The sequence below is a fragment of the Molothrus aeneus genome, chromosome 1 (assembly GCF_037042795.1).
Source record: "Molothrus aeneus isolate 106 chromosome 1, BPBGC_Maene_1.0, whole genome shotgun sequence".
Classification (NCBI taxonomy): Eukaryota; Metazoa; Chordata; class Aves; order Passeriformes; family Icteridae; genus Molothrus; species Molothrus aeneus.
In genome coordinates, this window is record NC_089646.1 from 46779514 (window position 1) to 46803334 (window position 23821).

General features: G+C 36.3%; 1 protein-coding gene across 1 annotated transcript in view; it reads left to right on the forward strand.

Annotated features, from left to right (window-relative positions):
* BBS9 (Bardet-Biedl syndrome 9) overlaps positions 1–23821 on the forward strand; it is a 282783-nt gene that overhangs the window by 160171 nt on the left and 98791 nt on the right. Inside the window, exon 22 of the mRNA XM_066556456.1 lies at positions 8262–8372. Coding sequence (XP_066412553.1) covers positions 8262–8372 — 111 coding nt within the window. The remainder of the gene's footprint in view (positions 1–8261; positions 8373–23821) is intronic.

Below are 23821 nucleotides of genomic sequence, written 5' to 3' on the forward strand. Positions count from 1 at the left end.
CAAAGATAGGTTAGTATAATTGGATTGATTTTTAACTCCCAGTGCAACGACTAAAAGTAATAGCTGACAATTATGTTAAAACAACATTTTTAATTACTAAACAAATGCAACGTTATGTACATGTTCTACATACTATGGAAAAACCTAATATTTAGGTACAACTGATAAAGTAGAAATTTCCAATAATTAAAACAATGCTATCTTTGATATAATTTACAGAGAAGCAAGAATTTTCAGCAAAAGTTGCTTTTCAATTGTGGAAGGGACCTTCAGTATTATTAAAAAAGAGAATTCTCTTTTTTCCTTCCTAAACTTTTAGTGCCCAAAGTATCTATATGCAGTTTGTCTTATAAATCCACCAGAAAGATCTTGGTTTATTTCAATAACTTTAAAAGAGGATGCTTTTATCCATGCTTATTTCATCACTAGATAGATAAATGGATAGAGAATAGTAATTTATATTCTAGGAATTGGATAACTATTCATAATTAGATAAGAGATAATTGGATAATTTCAGAATGCTAATAGATAAATCTGTATCTGTTTTGACCTCTATCCCCTATATTTTCTACTTGGAGGGGTTGGAAAGGAAGGAAGAAAAGAACCCCCTTGTTCAGAAACTCCATCTCTGTGTTAGAATAAGGTAATTTAGTCTTATTTATAAATAGAATAATTCACCTCCATGGTTTCTATTCAGGGATGAAAAAATAAAAATGAATTTGTAAATAATTCCTTCCAAAGTGGCCAATTCTGTGTACTACTCTTTCAGTAGTCCATCACAATAGTGCTATGAAGTATTATTACGTTACCAATTTAATTTACTTTTTCTGAGCAACATGCATTCTTCAGTACCTACATTTTAATCCCAGTTGCTAGTCCACTGTCTTCTGTTATCCATAGCATATCTGATATTGCATCTTATCTCAGCATGTTTTGTTCCTGTATTCTCTTGCTCAGAATCATGCATTAGCATGCATGTGCTTTTTATTTGATTTCACTCAGTTTCTCATCTGGATTAGGCATAGATCCCACATCAACTGTTTCTGTCTTACTACTGTTCTCTCAAGGCTGTCTCAAACATCCAAAATCCCCAGCATAACAAGGCCCCATGCAGCAAATTGCATTGTCTTATATTTCTTGTTCACAGCTAAGATAAAAAAATCACATTTTCACTGACCTACATTTTTAGCTTCCTCCTGTTGTTAAATGTTTTGTATAGGCCAATATACTGTAAACTCCCTGTTGATTAAATAGCTATTTGTTCCCCTTAATCACTCAAAGACTGCTCACTTGGACTTTGCACTATGGTTGTGTGATGGAACACTTTTGTAACTTGTGGGTTACAACACCGCAAACCAGGCCACAGACATTTACAGTCTCTTCAACTTCTGAGTGCAGGGAATGAAGACTTGCTCTTCCTTTACCAGTAAGTCCAAAATCTGTGTGTGTAGGCACATAAATACAAGTAGATGGTATATATGTGTCTTCATTATTGAGTCTTCAACTGGAAGAAAATTTCACCTACGTGCTCCAGGAAATACAAGTGTTTTAAATGGGAATAGGAGCAAAATATTTCTCTGAATTTTCAGAATGATGGATGCCAGGAGGGTTTGTTATCAAGGCTATAAAAGTCAGTTTTAGTCTGTTTACTTTCACTGTATGCTGAAGAAAGGTTAGAGACTACATAAAGACAATGTTGTGAAAGTTTTTTTGCCAAGCATGCTCCAGAGATCCCAGCTGCTCCAAACACTGTCTTTGAGGTGCTCTCTCTTGTATTGGCAGATAGAAACCAGAAATGGCATTGGAAATTCTTTTAAATATGCTTTTAGCAAAAATAATAAGGAAAGTGTTTATCAAAGGGAGCATTACCTACTTAAGTTTTTGATGTAAGTTAATATAAAAGTCTAAAGGTCTAGCAGCCTCTTTACAACTGTGTATTACCAAAGCAATGCAATGCAGGCTCTACAGATTAAAAAAAGCCTTACTAAAAATATTTTGTATAAACTTCTTTATGTATTTCATATGTATATATATCCAAATACATAAATATGTATATTTGTGTCCAAAATGAGTTTATCTGTATAAACCAAAACAAAAGCCTTGATTATTCTTCTTGCTCCCCAGAAGGGTAGCATGAAATTAGTTTGTTACTGAATGGAGAATGTTGTCCTGAGAATAGATTGATGACAGTATATTCTGTAACTTCTGCTACTGCTTTATTTAAGCATTCTGAAAGAGAACCATGTTTAGTTATTGTCTTGGCTTGAAAAGACAGGTGTCTGCTAGGGAAAGCAGGAGCCTCCCTTGGAATGGAAAATGCAACCCCCCCTCCCTCTGAATGATTACAAATTTGAAATTAAGGGGCTCTCAGGTAAAGATATAGGAATAGGAATAACAGTTCTTTACTAGGAAAATTAAAATACAAGTGTAATAGTACAGAAAAAAACCTGACAACCACTGACAGGGTCGGAATACAACCTGACGCCCTGTTGGTCAGGGTGTGGGTAGCAGTCCCATTAAATGGTGGCTGCAGTCCCCCTGGAGTGACAGATGTGGTTCTGTTGAAGCAGAGATCCTGTAGAAGGGTGTAATTTTCCTCTGAAGGTTCAGTGGTGATGTAGATGGGCCTGGTCTTCCTCTGGGAATCCAGTGGAGAAGACAGCTGCTGCTCTGAGAATCCAGTGGGGAAAGGCTGCTATGGTGTTCCAAATCTCAGATTATAGCTGGGTAGGAATGCTTGGCTCCTCCCTCTGGATGGAGCATCTCACAATGGGATGGTGTAATTTTATCAGTCATGCAGTGACACTCCATGGCCCGCCCATTAACAGAAGATATCTCCCTGAAGGGAGGATTGGTTGTGGAATAGATAAAGAAAACTGTCCATTTAAGAAGATAACTGTCCCACCTCTAACAGATGGCAATAGAATACACCCCCCAGTCACATCTTGTAACCTAAGACAGTTATGATAAACAAAAGCTATACTTAGTGATACACTGAATATAGGGAAGAGGATGTGAGACCCAGCCAACAAAAACCACCAGGTGTTTTGTAAGGCAGTGTGCTCTGAAAAAATAGTGATTTTTATTGTTGTGGTATTTGTCAAGAGTTGATAATCCCCTTGAAAAATCCCTTTGTAAGCTGATTTTTCTTTTCTGTTATGTAAAAGCAAATGGAAACCCTACAAGCACTACAAAATTCAGTAAGTTGCCTCTCCCAAGACATATCAGAACACAGACCATGTTTTTCAGCCAGCCTGTGTTCGTCAGGTGAATAGGTGGGTGGATGGAACAATGTACTGTTGTAGCCAAAGCACAACTGTTATCGTTTGCCCTTTGTTCTCAGTGTGTAACAAGTGGCTTTGGTAGATATTGGGTGGCATTTATTCAGTTCACTGTTCCTGCATTCTCAGTCCTGAGTTAGTAAGGGTACTACTGAATGTTGATCTTGTGTTCTTGGCCAAATGTCCAATAATGTCTTTAATGAAAACAGCTGTTGGATCTGCTCTTAGCAATGTGTTTCCCAATGCCATTCCTATGACTTGCATACCACATGCACTGAACCTCATCCTGGAAGAATAGCCAAGACTATTTGACAGTTTAAACACCACAGTTGCTCCCATAAAGAGCTTCTGCTGCCAAAGTACCCTGAACTTTGTAAGTCAAGGTTTTATGAACTCAGGCATGTTCAAAATATTTGAATGGGCTACAAGCTCAAACAGAAGCCACACAATTGGTGTGAATTATTTTTGCATAGCTCTCTGTGAAACTCATGACAACTCATTATAGGAAAAACAACTATGGAATTTAAGAACTGGAGGTTTTGTTAAGAAGCAATTCAGTAAAACGCGAGTAAATCAGAACAACAGTTTAGTATGTCTCTGTGTGCTTCCATTGAAAATATATTTTGGTGATTTTCTATAACCTTGGACTACATATTCTGTTAGTATAACTTTTTTCCCCTAATTTGTTCTACTGGAATGTAGTACAGAAATATTTTCCCATTTTGTTGAATTTGGTTGTGTTAAAGCACACAGAAAACAATGGAGTTGTTTGACTGCAGGATTGTAGCCACTGTTAGACTTAAGTGACAAGTTCTGAAATCTATAGCTGATTATTTAGTGACTCTACATTCTGCAAGTGAATATCCAAACTTAAACCTGGACTGTTTGCTATTGGACATGTACCACTGTTTGTTACCAGGCACCTATTTAGGAAGAACAAACAAACAAACACACCTTTTTCTCTGCCTTCCCTTCCTCTTCCTCCTGCCCTCCCTTCTGTCTTAGTCCCCCAACCCCCTCTTTCTCTCCCCCTTATTTTTTCCCCTTCTTCATAATTCTTCTCCCTCTTTCTCTTCAAACTCTGAAAGGGAAATGTGTTTGCATTCCTGGAATGTGTCTATTCAAATGATGGCCTCTAAGCCGGGGCTGGTATGTGAATAAATGTTCCGTGGATCTCATAATACACTCAAATATGTATTGTTTTCTTCTATAGAATGTGTTGTTTTATCTTCCAATTAAAAAACAGCAATAGCATTACTTATCTTCACCACCTACATGCAGTGTTTATTTCAACAGACAGGCTACTTTCTGATGGGAAGATCCTAATAAAATTTAGAGGACTTGAATAAATGCAACTGGCAGAATCAGTACAATTAATTCATAAACTCTTTAAGAGAGAATAACCTCTAAAGCATTAGACTGCATTTTTGGTGTACACTTTCCTGAGATTGTCAACAGAACAGAAAACTCAAGTGAACATGGTTTTGGGTATAGCTTTTTGAAATCTCTATGAAATAATTTTACTGTTTAGATTGTCTCCATTTTATAATGGTATACATATGGATGCAAAACCTGCTATTTACAGAGCTTACTGCTCACATTTTGACTATCTTGCTGCCAAAGACTGCTCAGGAAGCTGTTTTTTCTTCTTTCTGTGGACTCTTGTAAGAATTAATTTCAGAGGAAAATGGAAACTTATGCTTAATTTAGGCTGTGATTGAGTAGAAGAGAAAAAAGAAACTCAAATAATCTTTACCTCAAAGTGCCTTTTCATTTTTTTTCTGATGTATACCACTTTTGTTTTCCTGTTTTTCAACTTTTAAAGCCATATTAGAATGCATAAACACATGGTGATAGGAATATGTAGGAAAACTGTCAAGACTTAATTTTTGTTCAATATGTGTTATATGTTTATATTTCCTTTGGGTGTAGGTATCTTTTTCCAGCTTAAGAACCAAAAGTTTTACAAAAACAGATGTAGTGAAAATAAGCAAGAGAAGTCTCATTTCCTTTGGTGAGCAAAGTTCACAATTAGCTTGAGTGTAATTTTATGCATGTTGTACCCTATCAAGCAGTTTTGTTGACAAAAGCTTGCTTTCTTGGATTTATTGCAACTGATAAAAAAATCTGTGATGCCAGACGAGAATTTAGCTACATGGAAAAGGGGGAAAGAGTGGGTCAGATGTAATAGCGTATTCTAGATGTTATTCCTGCCAACAATTAATGGGAAAATTAATTTTATGAAGCTCTGTTTACAGACTGACATCTGGAGGACTTCTCAGCTTGGAAAATTTCCAGTGTGTAGATTTTGTACTACTATTCCTCCTCTTTTCCCCTTTTTTCCTTAAATATTCCACTTTTCAGATCTGTACCATTCAGTTAATTGTGAATGAATGTGAATTATTTTGTTGCTGAGATTTCTTTTAGGATTCAATGTACATAAAAACTGAAAATGCTTGCTAAAACAGATATTCAGTGAATATTTATTGAAATGTATTTAGAGATATAAAGAAAATCAAAGTGTTCTTTTAACTTAAAGAAGTTCTGATCAGAGAAGTCAGAATATAGACCATGAGTAGAACTTTTGAAGTATGAAATGAAAAGCTTGTAGTCCTAGCAGAAAAGGTCTTTTTTTCCTCTGTTTTTTTCTTTTTTTTTTTTTTTTCCTATATAGCTGTCTTTTTGAGTTGGAAAATGTTTTTGAATCACAAAATCTTGGTCTACCAAATATTATATTGAGTAGTGTGTACTTGTGCCTTATCCAGTTTCTTTTTCAGTCTAGTGAAATTTTGAAATTTGCTTTGAATGTTTCCCTTCTTTCAGTGTGACAGTAATTGTAGTGTGGTCTCCACACCTTCCTTCCTGTGGGAAATCATAGCATGTTGTCAAGGGTATCCGTTGTTATCTTGAGGATGTGTATCTGTGTATCTTCCTACTTCCTTTTAACAATTAGTGTGTTGTAGCTATGGGCAAATAGACCTTTTCCAACTCTTATTCAGTCACTGTCATGATTGAAAACTAATGAAATATTTTGGCACCAGAGGCCATCAGTCCTCAAGGCTATGTAAGTTACTGAATTTTGGGTTTAAGAATGAATGTTAGAAAATGTCTCTATTTCCATGTAGAAATTCAATAGATACTAATTGACTTGGTGAGTTTTCACTCATGTTGTTACAAAATGTTATAATATTAAAATATATTATGCTATTCTTAATAGTTCTTTGGGGCAGGAGACCTTAATTTTGTATCCTGTATTTACAGGCTAGTGTTTGAGCGTGTAGATTTTGTCTGAACAATAAAAATGTGAAAAATCTAAATTGACTTGTAAAACACTGATTTCTATTTCCTCGAGTCTTGTAGTTTACATTTTAGTCACAATTTTCAAATGGCAACAGAAGTACTGGTTTACAGATATTTATTTTCATTTAGGCTGTTGGTACATTTATATTTAATGCAATGTCAGACATGACCCTACTGTTACAGTATTTTAACATGAAGAGGGTTTTTTTTTTTAATTTCTGATTTTCTCTTCCATTTTTATAGCAGGTATCTTAAATATTTGAAGCTGTCATGGGTTGCAAGTCTGATGCATTTACTCCTCACCTTCCTTTCTTACTGAAAAAAATTTGATTGCTGTAAATCAAACATAAATCCTGTGATGCAACTCATACTTTCTCTCAGGGTGTATTCGGATAAAGCAGCTTGTCTTCACTCTTCCTTAGGAGCCAAAGATGCTATATTAGTTCTTTATCTGGTAGGACTGAGTGTTTTCACAGGCTTCACTGGAGCTGCTGTGCTTTACCCTGGCTAGTCAGGGCGGTACATTTCTTCGAGACATGGTGCATTGGTTTGCCAGTCATTCTGAAACTGCCAGGGAAAATGCAACTCTCCTACTTAGAAACGCAACCTTTTTTTAAATTTTACTCATTTAGTTTAGTAAAGGGAGGATAGCCTGTGTTGCTGCAAATTTGATGCACTTTTTATGGGGCCTGGTGTAGAACATGTCTTTTCAAAACAGAGCAACTCTTGCATGAAGGTAAAAAGTCAGTCTGTGCCGTTGGGAGTTGATGTGCTGCTTACAAATGTGGTTTCAGAGCCCAATAGATGAGTACATGGATTTGCTTGCTTGCTAGTGGTGTTCCTGGGAGGGCTGTGAGAAAAAGATGCAGCTCAGCTGTGTGCTGTATTGTTGGCAATGTGCTTACTGTGAGGCCATCTTCTTGCTGTGGAATAGTGACACATCCTCCAGTGTCCTGACCACAGCTGTTCTGAAATAAATACACATCAACCTATTCCACTGCAAGCTATTCCAGCTGATACTACTACTACTAGATTATACCTCACTTCATAGTTTAAATGTAGGCATTTGAACATATTTGAAGAAAAAGCTGTAAGTAATTGTGTTGTCTAATGAACGGCTCATAAAACAATGTTGAAACATACAGAGATGTTATACCATATATCCTATAATTGCTTGAGTAAGGCATGTTATTGGACACTGACAGTGTCCCTGCATTTCCTTTAATAAACGTACTGTATTTAATAGCCCATCAAAAAAAATCTGTATGTCATTTTCTGTGGCAAGCTAGCAATCTTCATAGGTTTGTTGATTTTGTAAAGTTATTTCATTCACAATTACTTTATTACAAAAATAGCTCCCAGTAATTTGTTCTTTAATAAAAATAGCATTATTTTCCATGTTTTACATGGAACCAGTTTTGCATATTCTGTGGTCTAAATGAATTCAAACTTTTTTTCAAGATGACATAAGTAGTAAGGATAATTCATTAAAGCACAATTGGCCTTCTAAACAATGGTAATTGTTTTCTTTAGCAACTGTTTCCTTGGAGTGAAAGTAAAGACTATTTTAGTTTTATACGTTCCTGTCACCTAATTTATCGCCTCTTTTCCTCAGTTATGCACCAGTGAATTTGTTTTGTTGCACAAACCCCACATTAAGAGTTGTCCATTTTCACCTAGGTGGCTGTGCTACAATCCCAGAGTCTGATCTAGAGGAAAGGACCATTATACCTGGCTCCACAGCGGTGTTTGCCAGTCATGGGCAGACCACAAAGCAGAAATCCAAGCCTGGTAAGAAAAGGAAAATTATGTTATTTCACTTATGGATGTACAGCTCATATTTTCAGAGTGCTTGTGGACGCATGAAAAAAAATGGCATCTATTTCATAATTTCTAGCTTTTCTTGCTACAATAGTACAATGTGTAGGATTCTGAACTTACTCAGCTTCTTCTGTCAAGAATGGCTCAGCTGTAAAGGTCAGTCTTGGAATGAAATAACTTCACAGTTCAAAGGTTTTGTGCTGCACAGTACTTGAATGAGATTCTCACAGGTTTTATTCATGATCTCTTCCACAGAGGCAAAATGAAACTGTGGGCATTTTGGTGTAATAAAGGTTTTTTTTTTTTTTTTCCCCTGTGGTATGGTGGTTACATTTTGTGCCAGCTGATTAAAATATGGTCATTACTTATCTTTTGTGGGGAGACTTCCTAGAATTTCAGAAAAATATTATTGGCTATAATAAAATGAAATTATACTGGCTATAAAATATGCTGCATACAGTGATGACACATTTTCTGGAAAGACTTCTTGCTGCCGGGAACTGTGATATAGTGTTAACATATTTTAAAAGCAGCTCTGTAAAGTACTGCCTTGCAGTTTAATAAAGTGTCTGGTAAATTCTCAGGTTTTGACTATAGCAATTTCACATTTTGCTTGCTAAGTTGTACCTTCACACTTCTTTTCCCCTCTCCTTCACTGATTTTATCCTATAATACTTATTATAAAGTGTATTTGAATGTTGCTTGTAAATCAGAAGTCTTCATTATGCATGGGTGTTGAAGTTAAGAAAAGCAGCTTAGAGGTTGCAACCAACAACAGTAAAAAATAACAAGTCCTTATTCATCTGCTAAACTCAGTTAATTGTGTGTTTAAAAAGCATTCAGCTCCTTGTTTGTCCAGCTAATTGTAGCACAGACAGGCAGGGAGTTGGAATAGATAGTTAATTTCAATAGTAGAATTTACATTAGCAAACTTGTATTAGTAGGCAGGAAAGAAGGGTATCTAATGCAGCAATGTATAATAATGCCACAGTGTAACTTAAAAATTAGTACCTGCTTACAAAACAACCTAAAAAATCCCCTGAAGGCCTATAGCTCTGACTTTTCTAGAGTGTTAATTACTTGTGGTCCTCATGGATTTCAGGTCAGTAGAAGAAGAGAGCCTGTCAAAGTTGACATAAATATAGTTTAACCTTTGACATCTGGATATATTAAGTAACCTACTGGTAATAGAAAAGTATATAATCTCTCTGATGTGGGGTACAATCCTGATAAAATTCCAACTTTAGGCAGTTAGACTCACAAACATATGGAAGGTTATATCTCTTTGCCTGATGCTCCAGTCTTCTGATCAAGCACATATTTGTCAGTAGATAGTGTTCTCCTATATTTAAATAACCTTATTACTGAAAAGACTAGCATGAGTGGAAAAGTGTAGAAATGTATTCATGAGCTCCAGAAACAACAGCATGGGGACCTACATATCCTAGTGTAGGTCTTAGCCCATGATATAAATTGAGACTTACGTCACATAGTTGGCTGTTGTTGCTTTGTAGCTATAAAAGGCAGAATGAAAACTTTGAAAGCTTTTTAAAAGTCTTCAGGTTTACAGCCATGTGTTATACAAGTGAGTTTAATTCATTCATGGTAAGAATTGACTGCCATCTGCCAGCTAGTGCTGCAATATAGAGAACACCTAGAATATCTGCCACCAAGCTGTCTGGAAATTCTAATTGCTATGAGTGTAAGAGCCAAGGGAGCTACTTAAACCTGAAGGTAACAGTAGGCATGAAATCACAGCCTTTCAATGTTTTTCTGTACATGATATTTTTGGACTGATTTCTTGCTCAGGCGCCACAGACTGCAGCAAGACCATGGTGATTACAAAGAGCCCTCAAAGAATATTTTCTGTATCTTATGTATCTTTTTATTTAAATTTGCATTTAATTTAACTATGTGCATTAAATGAGAGAGAAAAACGGACAAAGTAGAGTAAAAGTAATTTTTCTTGTCATATCTTCCTTCATTTCCTAATGGAGTTCAAGATAGATTCTTATGATAAGTTGTGGGTTGGTTGTTTGATGACCCTAGTGACCTAGTGGGTCACTTCCAACTCAGGATGTTCTGTGATTATATGATAATGTGTTGTATGAGCTATGCAAAGAACTGAGGGAAATGAGGGACTGAGACCCATAAGACTGAGAGAAACTCAGTGAGGAACTGTGCTGTAGGGCATCATCCTGTCACAGACTTGCAAATTACCTCATGCAGAGTATTATACTGAGACTTTCCAGGGACCTACTAAGCATGCGAGCAAGACTTTTAGCTTTACTTGGAATAGTTATTTAGGAGAGCTGAAAATGACATCTAGTAGTCATCTACAAGTCTGCAAGGACAGAATGAACAGTTTTAGCCCAATCATGGAGTCTCTTTGGAAGGGGAATTACTGGATTTATGATGTTTTCTTTTAATTGCTGAAGTAGTTCTCACTGGGTTGTTTTTCTTACTTATTTTTTTCTAATCCAAGTATATTGTGATTTCATAGTGAAGAATGGGATCACATTCATGGTATTTGGAAGCTAATGGTATTATTGCAGTTGTAGGAGTAGATTCTTTTAGATGGCTTTTGCTTTCAGTAGATACGAAGTACTCCCTTAACATTCTCCGTCCCAGTGAATGGAAAAGAATTCATCCATTTCTTACCACCTCAAGACATGGAGTCTGTGTGCATTGCTTTGGGATGAATTATGCTAGCATGATAAATCCCTGCTGATTTTGTTCTTGCTGTTTTAGTTAGAAGGAGGACAGAGGAGCATATATTGCATATAGACTGCACAAGCCTAGTGGAGAATTTGACAGCTATAAGACCAATGGTGACCTCTACTGCAATCAAAAATATGAATGTAGTGACTGTAGACTCTACGTATGTACTGTGGAATTGCTTTCTCTTTTGATGTACTCTTCCTGCTGTCTTCTGTTTTCTTCTTTACAAGTTATGTATTCCTAACCAGAGTTGCTTCTGCTTGAGTGATTTGACTTTATTGAGAAGTTTTCATGTGTTCTAGAAGGTAACAATTAAGAGATTTGCAGAGCTCTACTTCTCAAGCTCTCACTTGTGCTAGAATATTTTTGTTGGAATTAATTGAAAATATGGTTTGTCGCAAAGAGGTATAAAGCAGTTCTTGTTCATGCAGGTTTTTTAGAGAAATCTCTAAGAAACATGGGAAACTGCCTTAAAACAGCAATTAAACTGTGCTGGTGGTGAGCTTTAGGATGTAATAACATATGCATTTATCAGTATATAGTCCTTTAAGTATTTTGAACTGCTTGTATGCCCTGTGCTGTATGCTACTTACTATGAAAGAGAACTTCCTAAGACCTTTTTTTCCAACAAATATTCCTACTTATTGTTTTACATAGAAAGGGTCTGGTTGGTTTTTTATGAATAAAGAGTTTTATGCTGGTAAATCATGACTAACTTCTCTAAATTGATGGAAAAGCAGATTAAAAGTTAGTATGAATAAAAGAATGTTTGGCTTGAAAAATGTATCTTGGTTTTTTTGGTTGTTGTTGTTGGGTTTTTGTGTGAAACCATTGTTCTGATTACACTGGAATTGCCTTACTTGTTCAGGATTTTACAGTACTGGAAGTCAGATTTGTCAAGTGTCATGACATGCAGGTAGTGGAATTTTCACAACTTGTAAGACTTGATTTTTCTGGGAGAATTTTTCATCTAAGATCCTGTAAACCTATTCTGTAAATGATCTATCTAAACAACAACAAAAAAATCTTTAATATTTAAGGGAAATATTTGCCTGACTTTGCCATGATAATTCAGAATAATGGTCTCTTCCTGAGAGAGCAGTATGGCTCTGTATTTACATTTATTGTTTAAACACAAATATTTCTGAGGAGCTATTTATAAGACAAAATATTTAGCGTTTGGATTTGCTACTGTGCTTCTACTGTTTTAGTTATATTCTTTGTATGTTGCTGTCATGCAAATATTTAGATGGCTTAAAGATTAAATTTAAAAGTTCTCATCTTCTATGATTATATTTAGTAAAGTAAATAAACTTCCATAGTTTAATACTCAAAGTATCTAAGACCAAAAACTGTGTCAGCATTTCTATTTATGATTGGAGTAGATTTTTAACTGTCTTTAGTTTGAATGTGCCTTATTATTTTTGATTAAATATACAGGCACCTATACAACAGTGAGGTTGAGCTATAAACTCCAGTAAAACAAGACCTTCTGAGTGTCAGATTGTCAAAACACCCTCCAAAGCTACACCCAGACATGGTACAGTTGCATGTCTTTAGTGTATTTTATTTATTTTGTTACTTTTTCTCCAGCATTGAATTGCAATGCTCGTGTAGATGCTATTGGTGCCATTTAAGAGATCTTTCAACTTCACCCTTCTGATCAAAGATTGCTGTTTTTAATAGCCTAGACAATTTTAAGCACTGTCCCATGGTTCCAGCTCACAAACATGTTTACTTGCACTAACTTTTTAATAAACAAGATGGAAACTATTTTCCTTTAAAGGGTCTCGGGACACATTATATTTATCTATGTGCTTAATTTTTCTTATGAATACACAACTGTGTGAAACTGCAGACTACATTTGCTAAGTAGCTCATCAAAAAGTGATGTAATATAGGATGAAATTTTGTGATAGTGTTTCATGTATTTGATTTTAGAAAGGAGTACTCTTAAACACTTAGCTTTCTATAAAGAGTTAGATAGTAAGGAGCTTTTGGGTATGAATTGCTGCCAGCTCTCCACTGAGTCTTTTTATTTTTGTGCTGAACTGTTCTTAATATTACTTCTTGCCTACACATATGAGGAAAGGCATATCTTGGAATTTGTTTTGAAGGGTACCTAAATTTGCTGTAGAAACTCTAAAATAGGTCTGTGAAAGATTTCTCTTTTCTCTCATACATATATTGTCTATATATTGGACTACTAACTGCCCTAAATTTTCAACATGCATGAGTAAGGTGCAGATGGCCTTACTACTGTTATTGTAATAATTGTAATTTGCTGCACTAGTAATCATTTGGATACTGATGTTTTTGCCAATTGCAGCAAAAGTGTTTTCAATGTACAAGGCAATTTACTTTTCCAGGTTAGACAGTATAATAGGACAGAAATCAATTGTACTACTAACTGTATTGTACGTGAGATTAAATAAAAGGGAAATGTTTAAGTTAAGCTAATTTTGAAAAAATATCCCTACTGTCTAGAGAGGGATTTCATGCCCATAGTGAACTTTCTAAACAATCAGCTGAACGAATCAGTACTGTTTGCAACACAGCCTTTTCAGCTCTTCATGGCTGAAGTCTTGAACCTGAATTTCTGTCTGAAGTTTGGTTACTACACTCGTGACATGAGTTTTTTAACAGACTTATTTTTTATAAGTTGTGAAGGCCCAATTAACAGGTCTATCTGAAGGGGTAATTGTGATGCTGACAGTTGGAGTTCAGTTTCAAGCATTTTGAGAAGTGAGTTTCAACACAATGTTTGGCCATTGGTTAACAAAGAATCCTGAATTAGAAACAAATCTGTCAAAAATGCGGAAACTTGTGATGGCCTCAGGTAAGTGAAAGCTCCTTCTGACCTAACCTCATTAGTTGCTCACTTAGGTATTTCCCACTGATGTATTGTGGTATTAGGAGACTAGATCCTTGTTTCTTTCTGTATAGACATTGCTATGCAATAGGAAAGATACCAGGAGCCTGCAGCTGGGCCCACCTAATACTTTAAAATTACTAAGCTAATTGTTTCCACAAGAAAAGGTGCAAAGAAAATCACTGGGCTACAAAAAGCCTATTTTTCTGGAGAGAGTTGAAGAGATTTGTGGAGATTTTCTTTTCCACAGTCTGTTTTTCTAAAGAGCAGTACAGCTTAAGAGATTAATGTGAGAATTCCTTCATTAAGTCAATACCAAATGAAGTACAGTTTCTCTTTTAGCAGGAGCTTGTATATACATCTCCTCTGAAATGTAATATAGCACATGAGAACACAGCAAGTCTTATATATGTTGTATTATTTGCAGATTGTACTATATTATAATGTATATCGCCAGCTGCAGTGAGTAAAGAGATCAGTCTCTGTGTTTGCCCCATACCAGCAGTTGTTAGTGTTTTACAAAATGTTTGCATTCAGAGGTTAAAAAAGTCTCTGATTAATTCTGCTTTGTTTCATGACTGTCATTGTAACCAAGAACTGAGGACTCCCTTACACTCTGCTTTGTGGGTTGTCTCAGAATTTGCTGTGACATCACAGAAAAGAGGTAGGAAATGAACAAGTCATGATATAGACAGCCTGACCCTTCTCCTTCAAATTGGTGGCTTTAATTGAAAGAATTGTTTGTGTAAAGTGTTTTATTTTTTAATGAAGAGAGAATTCAAAGGTGCTCTTAAAATTATTAGCAAAGGGTTGCTATTGTTGCAGTTAGGGATTAGAAAAGAGTGATACAAGGCATATCAACATATTCATGGCCATATCCAAAGCTTTCTGGAATCTATCAAAAAGCCTTTCCTTATTTTTAATGAGACCTGAATATGAGAAACCTGATGGATAATGGAAGGTAAGGAACACATAAAAGATAAGTTGGGAAGAGAGGGCACGCTAAATATGAAACAAACCCAGAAATAAAATCTAAACACATTTTTGGAATTATGATTAGGTTTTGTAGGCAAGAAAGGGGAATTGTAGCCCAGTGAAAGGAATAAAAAAATAAAGAGAAGTTTAAAAGCTTTTTTTGGGGACTAAATGTTAGTTTTCACATTTCCTTGGCAGTTTTCCTGCATAACTATGTGCTTAAGAGAAGTAGATGATTGTCTGTCACTAGGATTCATTCACGCACTTGTCTTCTGCAAGTAATGATGGGCAGGAAAGAAACTAGTCAGACTTCTCTGCTGTGTGCTGCTGCCTACTTTTCATATGTCTTGGTGCAGATTAATGCTCCATTTTCCTTGTAAGTGTTTATAAGACTTCTTGTGTTGCTTTTCCTTCCTCCACTGCATCAAGAAGTCCTGTTTAAACTGCACGCTATAAATATGCCCACCATTCTGCAGTTTTTCTCATGGATATGAACTGCTGGCACTGTGTTCTTTAGCTCGGGTGAGGTCTTTTTTACTGAATACTCAGGAAGACTTGTTTCTCAACACATGTTTATCTACCTAATGCATTACTGGCTCTCCAATTCTGCAACACAAAACTTTGTACCTAGTTTTTTGTTTAACTGGAAAATTGTAATTTTTGTACAGAACATGGATAGCTTTGAACTTTATACATTCTTTGGACTAGTGCATTATTCCTGGCTTCACTTCTTTTGTCAGATCTTTTTTGGTTTGTGAGATAGCCCACAGATATCTGTGCTACTTTCTTGACATTATAGAATAGTATCTGTAAACTTTACATTCTGCTGTTGATTCTTTATATTTATTTGTGTTGGATAATAATGGTTCCTATATGTTCATGTAAGTCTTTGAGAACTATAAACATTTCATGCTGTTCTTATTTCTAATGAGCTGTTATTATTAAAATAAAGAGAATAAAAGGACAGAGACACTCATCAATATATTATTTGAATGCCTGCTCAAAATTCCAAGCCAAGAAGAATTTAGATGCTGCCAGGCATATTGAATCCTGCTCAGGTTTTCATGGTCTGGACAACACAGTTGGCAGATAGACACTTTTGGCTTCTGCCATCCATCTTTGTATAAAAGAAGTAATTAAATCGGAGGCATTCAATAGCACAAAACAGAGCCAAGCACTCCACTTTAAGATCTCCTCTACTGCTGAAAACCAGTACGGCAAATTTCAGGAAATCCCAAAAACTCACTGAGTACTCCAAGGGAGGAGTTTTTCTGATGCAGAAACTTGGAATTGTATGACTTACATATTATATAAAAGTCAGATTACACTTAGGGTTACTTTTATCAAAAAACTGTTTCACTACCTTTTTTAGAACCCTGAAGATAATATTTTTGTAATCATTTGATATATCAGATGAGTATTAGTTATTTGTTAATTCCAGGATGAGCCTTTAAAATGGTTTTCCAGGTCTTTTTTTCCAGGTTATACAAAATGCCAAGACTCACTTTATAGCTTGTCAACATTGGCCACCAAATGGAGATTAGCTCTAGATCTTTAGGAACTGTTTGCTGGAAAAAAATGACATTGTGGAGGTGTTAGAGGTTATTTTCCAAAATATCTTCTTTTAGAAGTAATTTTAGTGTCTTGCGCCCCTTTCTCCCCTCACCGTTCCAGGAGGCAGCCATCCATATTATGAGCTAATGGCTTAAACGTTCTTCAGAGAAAGGAAAAAAGGACTGTTTTTGAGATACAGGATTGCATGAAAGCACCTGAAACTGCAAGGATCAGTTCTCTCTCCCTGAGGGCTGACTCTGCAACCCCCTGAAAAATAAGGGATTTGAATGGAAACAGTGACTCTCATTTAAACAACTGCTGACACGCCTCAAAAGAGGGAGCACATTCCCACATGCTCTTTGTTGGAGAATGTTACTGAAACTGCAAATAGGTTTTCCATGTCATTTTGTGGAAATTATCAGTGCCATTATAAGCCACTTTGGAGTTTTGCTAGAGCTTTGAATTGTCGCAGAATGGATATTATTGGTAATGTGGATGATGTGTATTGCAAGTTCACATCATCTTAGTTAAATAGTATTGTGAATAGTATTAAAATATTTCTGGGGTTGGAATCATAATATTTTTCCTCTTAATTATTAAAATGAAATCTTCAAAATGCTACTGCACCCTCGAGGTTCTACCACTCACAGCTTTTCTATAGAGGCAATGTGATTGCCATGCTTGTACAGGTAGGGGATCCTGGGATCCTGGTGTTGATATGCCTCGGAAGAAGCTTCTACCTCAAATCTCAGTAATCTATTGTAGATCAAAATTTTTCTCACTCTGGTGTGCTGGAACAGTGCACATTTTGGTCATGCTGGTTGTAATTCTTAAAACTGGTTAATATGGACACTAAAATTCTTATTTTGCATTTGTATGCTGTAGTGTTAGGAGCTCTACCGCAGTTTTTAAGTTCTCCACTCACTTCTCCAGAGTGAACATATGCCTAATCCATGTTCTACTTGTAAAATAGAATCTTATGGGGTCCCATCTCTGTGTGCTGTCACAACCATCACAGGTGATGGACTGTCATGAGCTCCTTGGTTCTTAAATTGGTTCTCATTGACTGTGGTTGTGAAGTGCAGCACATGTGACTGTGTTGTACCTAATACTTGAATCTATCGTATTTTTAACTTAAGTCACTGGAGAATTAAATGTAGTAGTTATTGATACTTTGACTGTAGTTAATGCGGGTCTTCTGATACCTACTGATCAAGGGATAGATCAATTGTAGTGGCAGAATTCAAAAGTCAGGCTTCCAGAACTGATTCAAGTTCACCACCCTGATGAGGGTGATTGGATGAGTTTGTAAGGAATTGTTTAGTACCCTGGGAAAAAACAATATTACACTTAGGAAGATTTCCACAAAAGGGACAAGCAACAGCAGAGCAGTAGCCCTTATTATTAAAATCAACAGTTCCAACAATGCAGTGCTTATAACTTACCCTGAGGTAAGCAGTTATTTTGTCAGCCTCATTAAATATTTATCAGCCATCACTGCTAAGCACATTCTAGTTCTGAGTTTTGTACTGTTGTACTCCACAGAGTGTCCTCTCAGCTATTTCACCTGTTAGAGTAATTATGTCTTCCTGTGGTTGGGTGTCACCCTCACCAAGTTAGTATTAAGCCTACTGAAATCTTTCCAAAAGTAGGATATGAGGCTGAAGTAGGAGTGAATGAAAAACTGGGTAAGTGCTGGGTTTTTAATAACTGCTGGAACATACAACCAGATGTACTCCTGCTGCACGAAGCAGTGCAGGAAGCAGGTCTGTCTTCGTGGCCTCTGTTAGTGTATGTACCCCTGCATCAGGGTTTGCTAAGCAGTAAGTCAGTGCACAAAGCTGAATAAGTTTAGTACTTTGGAAACATAGGCTGGAAGCAAAAATAGTCTGCATCTCCTAGGAAGATTTTGTTTTCAAAATTTGGTTCTCTTTTAAAGGGAAAAATAGAAAGGTGTTCCAAAATGTCAATCAGAACAGGATATGATATTTAGAGTGGTGTTAGAGCTAGGTCTGATTCCTTTAATGGTACCCCCAAAACAAATGCATGATATCATTTAATGAAGACATATTTCTTTTATTAGTGTCAGGTTATTTTACAGCCACATTCCCTCACAGGACAAGTGTTGGGATGTTGGGGCGCTGACAGACAAGGTGAACCACAAGAGAAACCCTGTAGTTCCTTAGTTTGCTCAGTTTCTAAATAGAGTAAAAAATTTTGTGGCACTGATAGACTACATAATTTTTCAGCTCACTGTGTAGTAACTATCTAGCAAGTAAAATACTATTTAATAAAACCTGAAGTCTTCATTTAGTTGTCTTTAAAATTTCTTTTGGGGCCTTGCCCTGTAGATTGCTCTACAATTATGAACCTTTATGTTCATAATTGAATTGAATCAGTGATTTATTTTTTTAAAATGTATTTTGGCTCATAGATGTCATAGGTGTCTTCAGATCTAATACCTTGAGTGTCTTGGACAGGGTGATGGTCTGTGTAGGACTGTGCAATACCCCAGCTGTGTATTAGCACCCCAGAGATCACTACTTTAGACGTTAGAAGCTAAGTTTGTTTTCTGAAAAATAGCCTTAGCAACATGTTGCAACTTGGATTTTGATGTGATCTCAATCCCATTCAAGAAAATCTTAAATGGAAAAGCTAGGAGTAAGAAATAGTAAAATTATCTGCAGTTAGAAAGAGTCAGAGGTCTCCTGTGGCTCTATTTATAAAAAAAAAAAAATCATTTCTAGCTTTATTCTGTTGTGCATATTCCAGCAAATGTTACCTTTTTTATTTTTTGTGTTTATGAATACCAACAATTTGTCACTTAGAGCTTGGCAACTTCTGTCATTGCTGGTGAGAAAGATGAAAAAGGAGCAAGGTAAGAACAGGGGATAGAAGACAATAACACAGTAGAAAATACATTAAATGTACCACAACACATGGGTATTAGTTCTCCCCCCTGTAGTCATAATTCAGTAAAGCTTTTGATTGTGAAAAATGTGATTTAAAAACATCTGCTTGCTTTCCCCTGGGCTGCACTGCTAGCAGCATTAAACAAGCAATTACTGCAACCGTCCCTCAGGTCTGTTGCAAAACATGCCTGAAAAGATAATTTCTGCAGTACTTGGGTAGCTAACTCAAAATTAGACTGGTTGTATCCAAATGAGCTACAGCCTAGAGTGGGGAGGTTGCCATGGCTTTATCTTCTCATCCTCTCAGCCACCAAGTGTTTCTTCATTCACTGGTGTCAGCGCTATTTTTAATGATCAGGTGGTAAGGCAGCTTTAGGGAGCTGAACAGATGAAAATTTCAAAATTTGGTTCAAGTTGTTGTTTTCCTAACCTTAATCTTTATCCTTATGGTTAGACCATCAGAAGGACAGGTTACTGTCTTGTGGGGTCAGTGAGCTGTAATTGTGTCCACAGCTGCAAAACTGCTAGTTCTGCTGTGGGAGAGAGGTTGGTATGTACATCATGATGCAGGACGAGACCATGACCATCCCTGTGGCAGCAGGCCATAGCTATGTCAAATTAAGTATAAAATATGATTGCCTTCTAGCTTTTGACTTGATCAGCCATCTGAATCATTCCCCTCACAGTGGCAGGAGCATGAGTGCTGGGTCAGGGAATAAGGGAACGGGGAAGCCATAACTGCCCCACCTTATGTTAGCCTACGCTGTCCCAGTAGCTAAAGCACAATCAAACCCTTAAATAGGAGCATTGAGAAAAGAACCCAGAATACTAACAGGATATTTTATGTGTGCCATGCCTTATAAGTGTAATTATAAAGTTATTCTGAGTTCTCTTACCTAATGAACCAGTGCTAGAAGTACCAGGTTATTTTTATGTCGTGGAAGATGGTTTGTGTATGATGGGGAGCCTCTTCATTCTTGTGTTCACAGTCCATTGTGCCAGAACTCATTTATGCTTTTTCCTGGCAATTTTCTCACAGCTCTAAAACTGTGGACACAGGACCTAATCCAACAAAGTTTTTAAGCATGCACTGCCAAGCATATGTAGCCTCACTGGACTCACAAGGGAGTATAGTAGGCAAAGTGAAAACACCCTCTGGTCTTTCTATATCAGCTGTACTTGGTCCTTCTTGGAGTAAAATTGGTTGTAAGCCTGAAAGAAATGTCATATTAGGACAGCCGCTTCTCCTATTCTCAGCATTTCCTTGGTTTTGTCAAATGGAGAATAGGTCAAGACTCCATCATGAACACTAAGCTAAGCCAACACATAAATACCCTTGAGCAGCAGTTTTACATTTTGGAGTATTTGTAGCTAACAGCTAAATTTTAGGATTACAAACTGTTCAAAGTCTGTGTTAGTTCATTTCTGTAAAATACAATTTTTATTCTGGGTGAGTTCCAGATGTTTGAGCATGGACTAGAGATCAATCTGGAATGGTCTAAAATTAAATACCATTCTTTCTTTTCTTTTCCCTTTGTTAATAGGACTTTTCAGAGAGGCTATTTGATAAACACAGTGTAATAGTGTGTAATAACAATAAATGGTACAAAAAATTTTGCATTTCTTTTGCTTTCTTAAGAACTGTTCAATTTTGCACTGACTAAAAGTCATGTGTCACATCCTGTATTTCAGTTTCTTTTCTGGATCCTCAATATTTGATATTTACCCCATGGCCTATATTGTATTCTCTAATGCAAGGGCAAACTTGAAAACATAGACTGATTAGCCAAAACTGATTCCTTTTCTCATTAAGTGATAGCCCTTAAGATCTGTATTTCAGATCTGTTCTTTCTGTTGGTTGGCTTTGTTTTGAAGTGATGCCCTTTCTACTCCCATTTTCTTGTTTTTATTCTCCAGACTTGGGGTTGTTTTTCTTACTGGAGAATATTAAATTCTTTTCAGTGCTTAGCTTGTATGCTCAGTAGAGATGCCGAAGGTTCTAGCACATAGTGGTAGTTGTGAAGGTGGTCATGACTCCTAGATTTTCTGTCCAGATATGATCGGTTGGTCTGTAGTTCTGTGATTTTGTAGTCTGGATTTTATTCAGAAGAGTTAAATTAGGTAGCTGTTTCTGAATGTGTTGCGTGTTCCTGAATTGGAAAGAGCAATCATAGGTGGCAGGTAGAACTTACTATATTACATTTAGAGAAAGGTAGTTGAGATAAATGCAAGTTTTCTATGGTTTGCTCTGTTATTAGAGTATGTTTTCCCCTAACTGAATTTTGTCTTATCTGTATTTACTACCCATTTGTTTTGGCTTTCAAATTCGTGGTCATTTCTTAGGCAGCTTAGGTCAATGGCTCTCAGGGTTCCCTCCAGAGCTGAGCATTGCCTCTCAGTTCTTATTGCTCAAAATAGTGATTCTCTGCCAGGTTCATTCCTGAACTCCTCCAGAAGGTTGAATGAGCACTAATTGTTACCAGCAGGAATTTACATAGGCAGCTACAACTAAGGCAACAAAGGTCTTGGTTTCAAACTATTCCAGAAGCACCCCTCACAGGTTTGTGTGTGAAGCTGATTTTGCTTCCTCCTAAAATTAGGTTCTTGGTTATTTGCAAAATCACAGAAGAGAAGTGAGAGAAATATATAATACAGTTATAATAAATAATCAAAAAGTAGCTAACTGAAATGATAAGTATCCATGCAATTCAGTCTAGAAAACCAGAAAGAGTTTCCAGACTTATTTCTGTAAAACAGTAGGAAAGCATTTGTGGAAAAGATGGTAACAACTGAAGTTTATATAGAAATTTAAAAATTGTTATGAGATGAATTAGGTATTGTAAACAATGTTCTAATTCTCAAAATTATTTACCTAAATCACTATTTCAAACACAAATGATTTTTTTTTTCAACAGTTATTTGGTCTTGGAATTATCTGTAATTTCAGTACTTCTCAAAGTTGTCATCTTTCAGGGTTTACCTGTTGAGTGCCCTGTAGTTGCGGGAGAAACAGCCTATTAAGTTTTGTTTGTTTGTTTTTTAGTTGCTAAAAGCAACCTGAATGCTAATGTCTCTAATTTTCAGAGTAGAAGCATTGTGACATACTGGGTTCTTATGTTCCAAAAGAAGGTGGAGGGGGCTCTTTCTTAACTCCCAGTGAAATATTCTGTTAGCTCTTGAAAAGCAGGTCTTTCATGCTTGTCTTCTCACCATTATCTCCTTGCACAGAAAAATAGAAGTTGGATTTGAGGTAGGTTTTTAAAGCCACTTTAGGTCCTTGGAATGTGATTTTGCTTTATATGTATTATTGTCCATATTGCATATCCATGGTGATATGCTTTGTTCTCTATTTTTACAGCAAATGGGATGAGTTTTAAAATCTGCAATATACATTAAGCAATGCTTGTTGCCTGATTTTGTCATAAGTAACAGTTTCAGGGGAGACTATTCTTGGCAGGCACTGCTTGAAGTAGAATTAACAGGCTCATCATGATAGAGATCCCAAGAGACCTTCTTTCTTTTTACAGATATAAAATAACTGACAAAACTTTCCATAAGAATCTCTGTAAAGACTTTCCTTTGTTTTGTGAACCTCTTTTCTCCCAGAAAAATATCTATCTCTTCTACCTGTTCATATCCATTTGTCCTGTCATATGACACCTCTTTCCACCTGCCATTCCAATGGAAGCTGGAATAGTTATTTTTGAGTTGTTCTGAGGAAAAATTTGTCTCATGTTGAGATGAATTTGTGAAATTTGTAAAAACATTTCCTTTAATTTCCAACATAGATTTACACTCAATAGAAAAGGGAATGTCTTGGTAATAGATTCACCTTTGCTGAAGTGGCAGAATAATTCTGATACTGAGAGAGTGATAAGCAAACTGATTTGTCAGGTATTCTGGTGATACAAACATTGGCACTGGGCAACTCATTTTGGCATAGACTCCAATCTTTTGCCAACTAAGGTTGGGCATATTAATTTTGTTGAAGGGTACTGTGCATTCAGGTGAGATCAGAAACAGTCTATCATGTTGTGAACAAAGGAGCCTTAGTACAGGTCAATGTGCTGAATAGCAATGCTTTCAAATTATTTGATCATAAATTTATGTGGAGATAAAATAATATTGAACATTTATGAAGTCCAGTTTTTTAAAGACTGAACAAACTCTGAATCCATTTCCAGTTTGCTTAAGTCTTGTCCTGTATAACAGACACCTGTCAGCAACTCTTGGTTTATCTTGGGCCAGTGAGGGATAACAACATTATATGGAAATATTTTTCAAAACCTAAGGAGCAGTTCAGTTAAAATTTTAATAACAAAATGGAGAAAAATATCTTCAAGTGTCTGCTCCCCAACACTCCCATTCAGGAAAGTGTGTTAAGA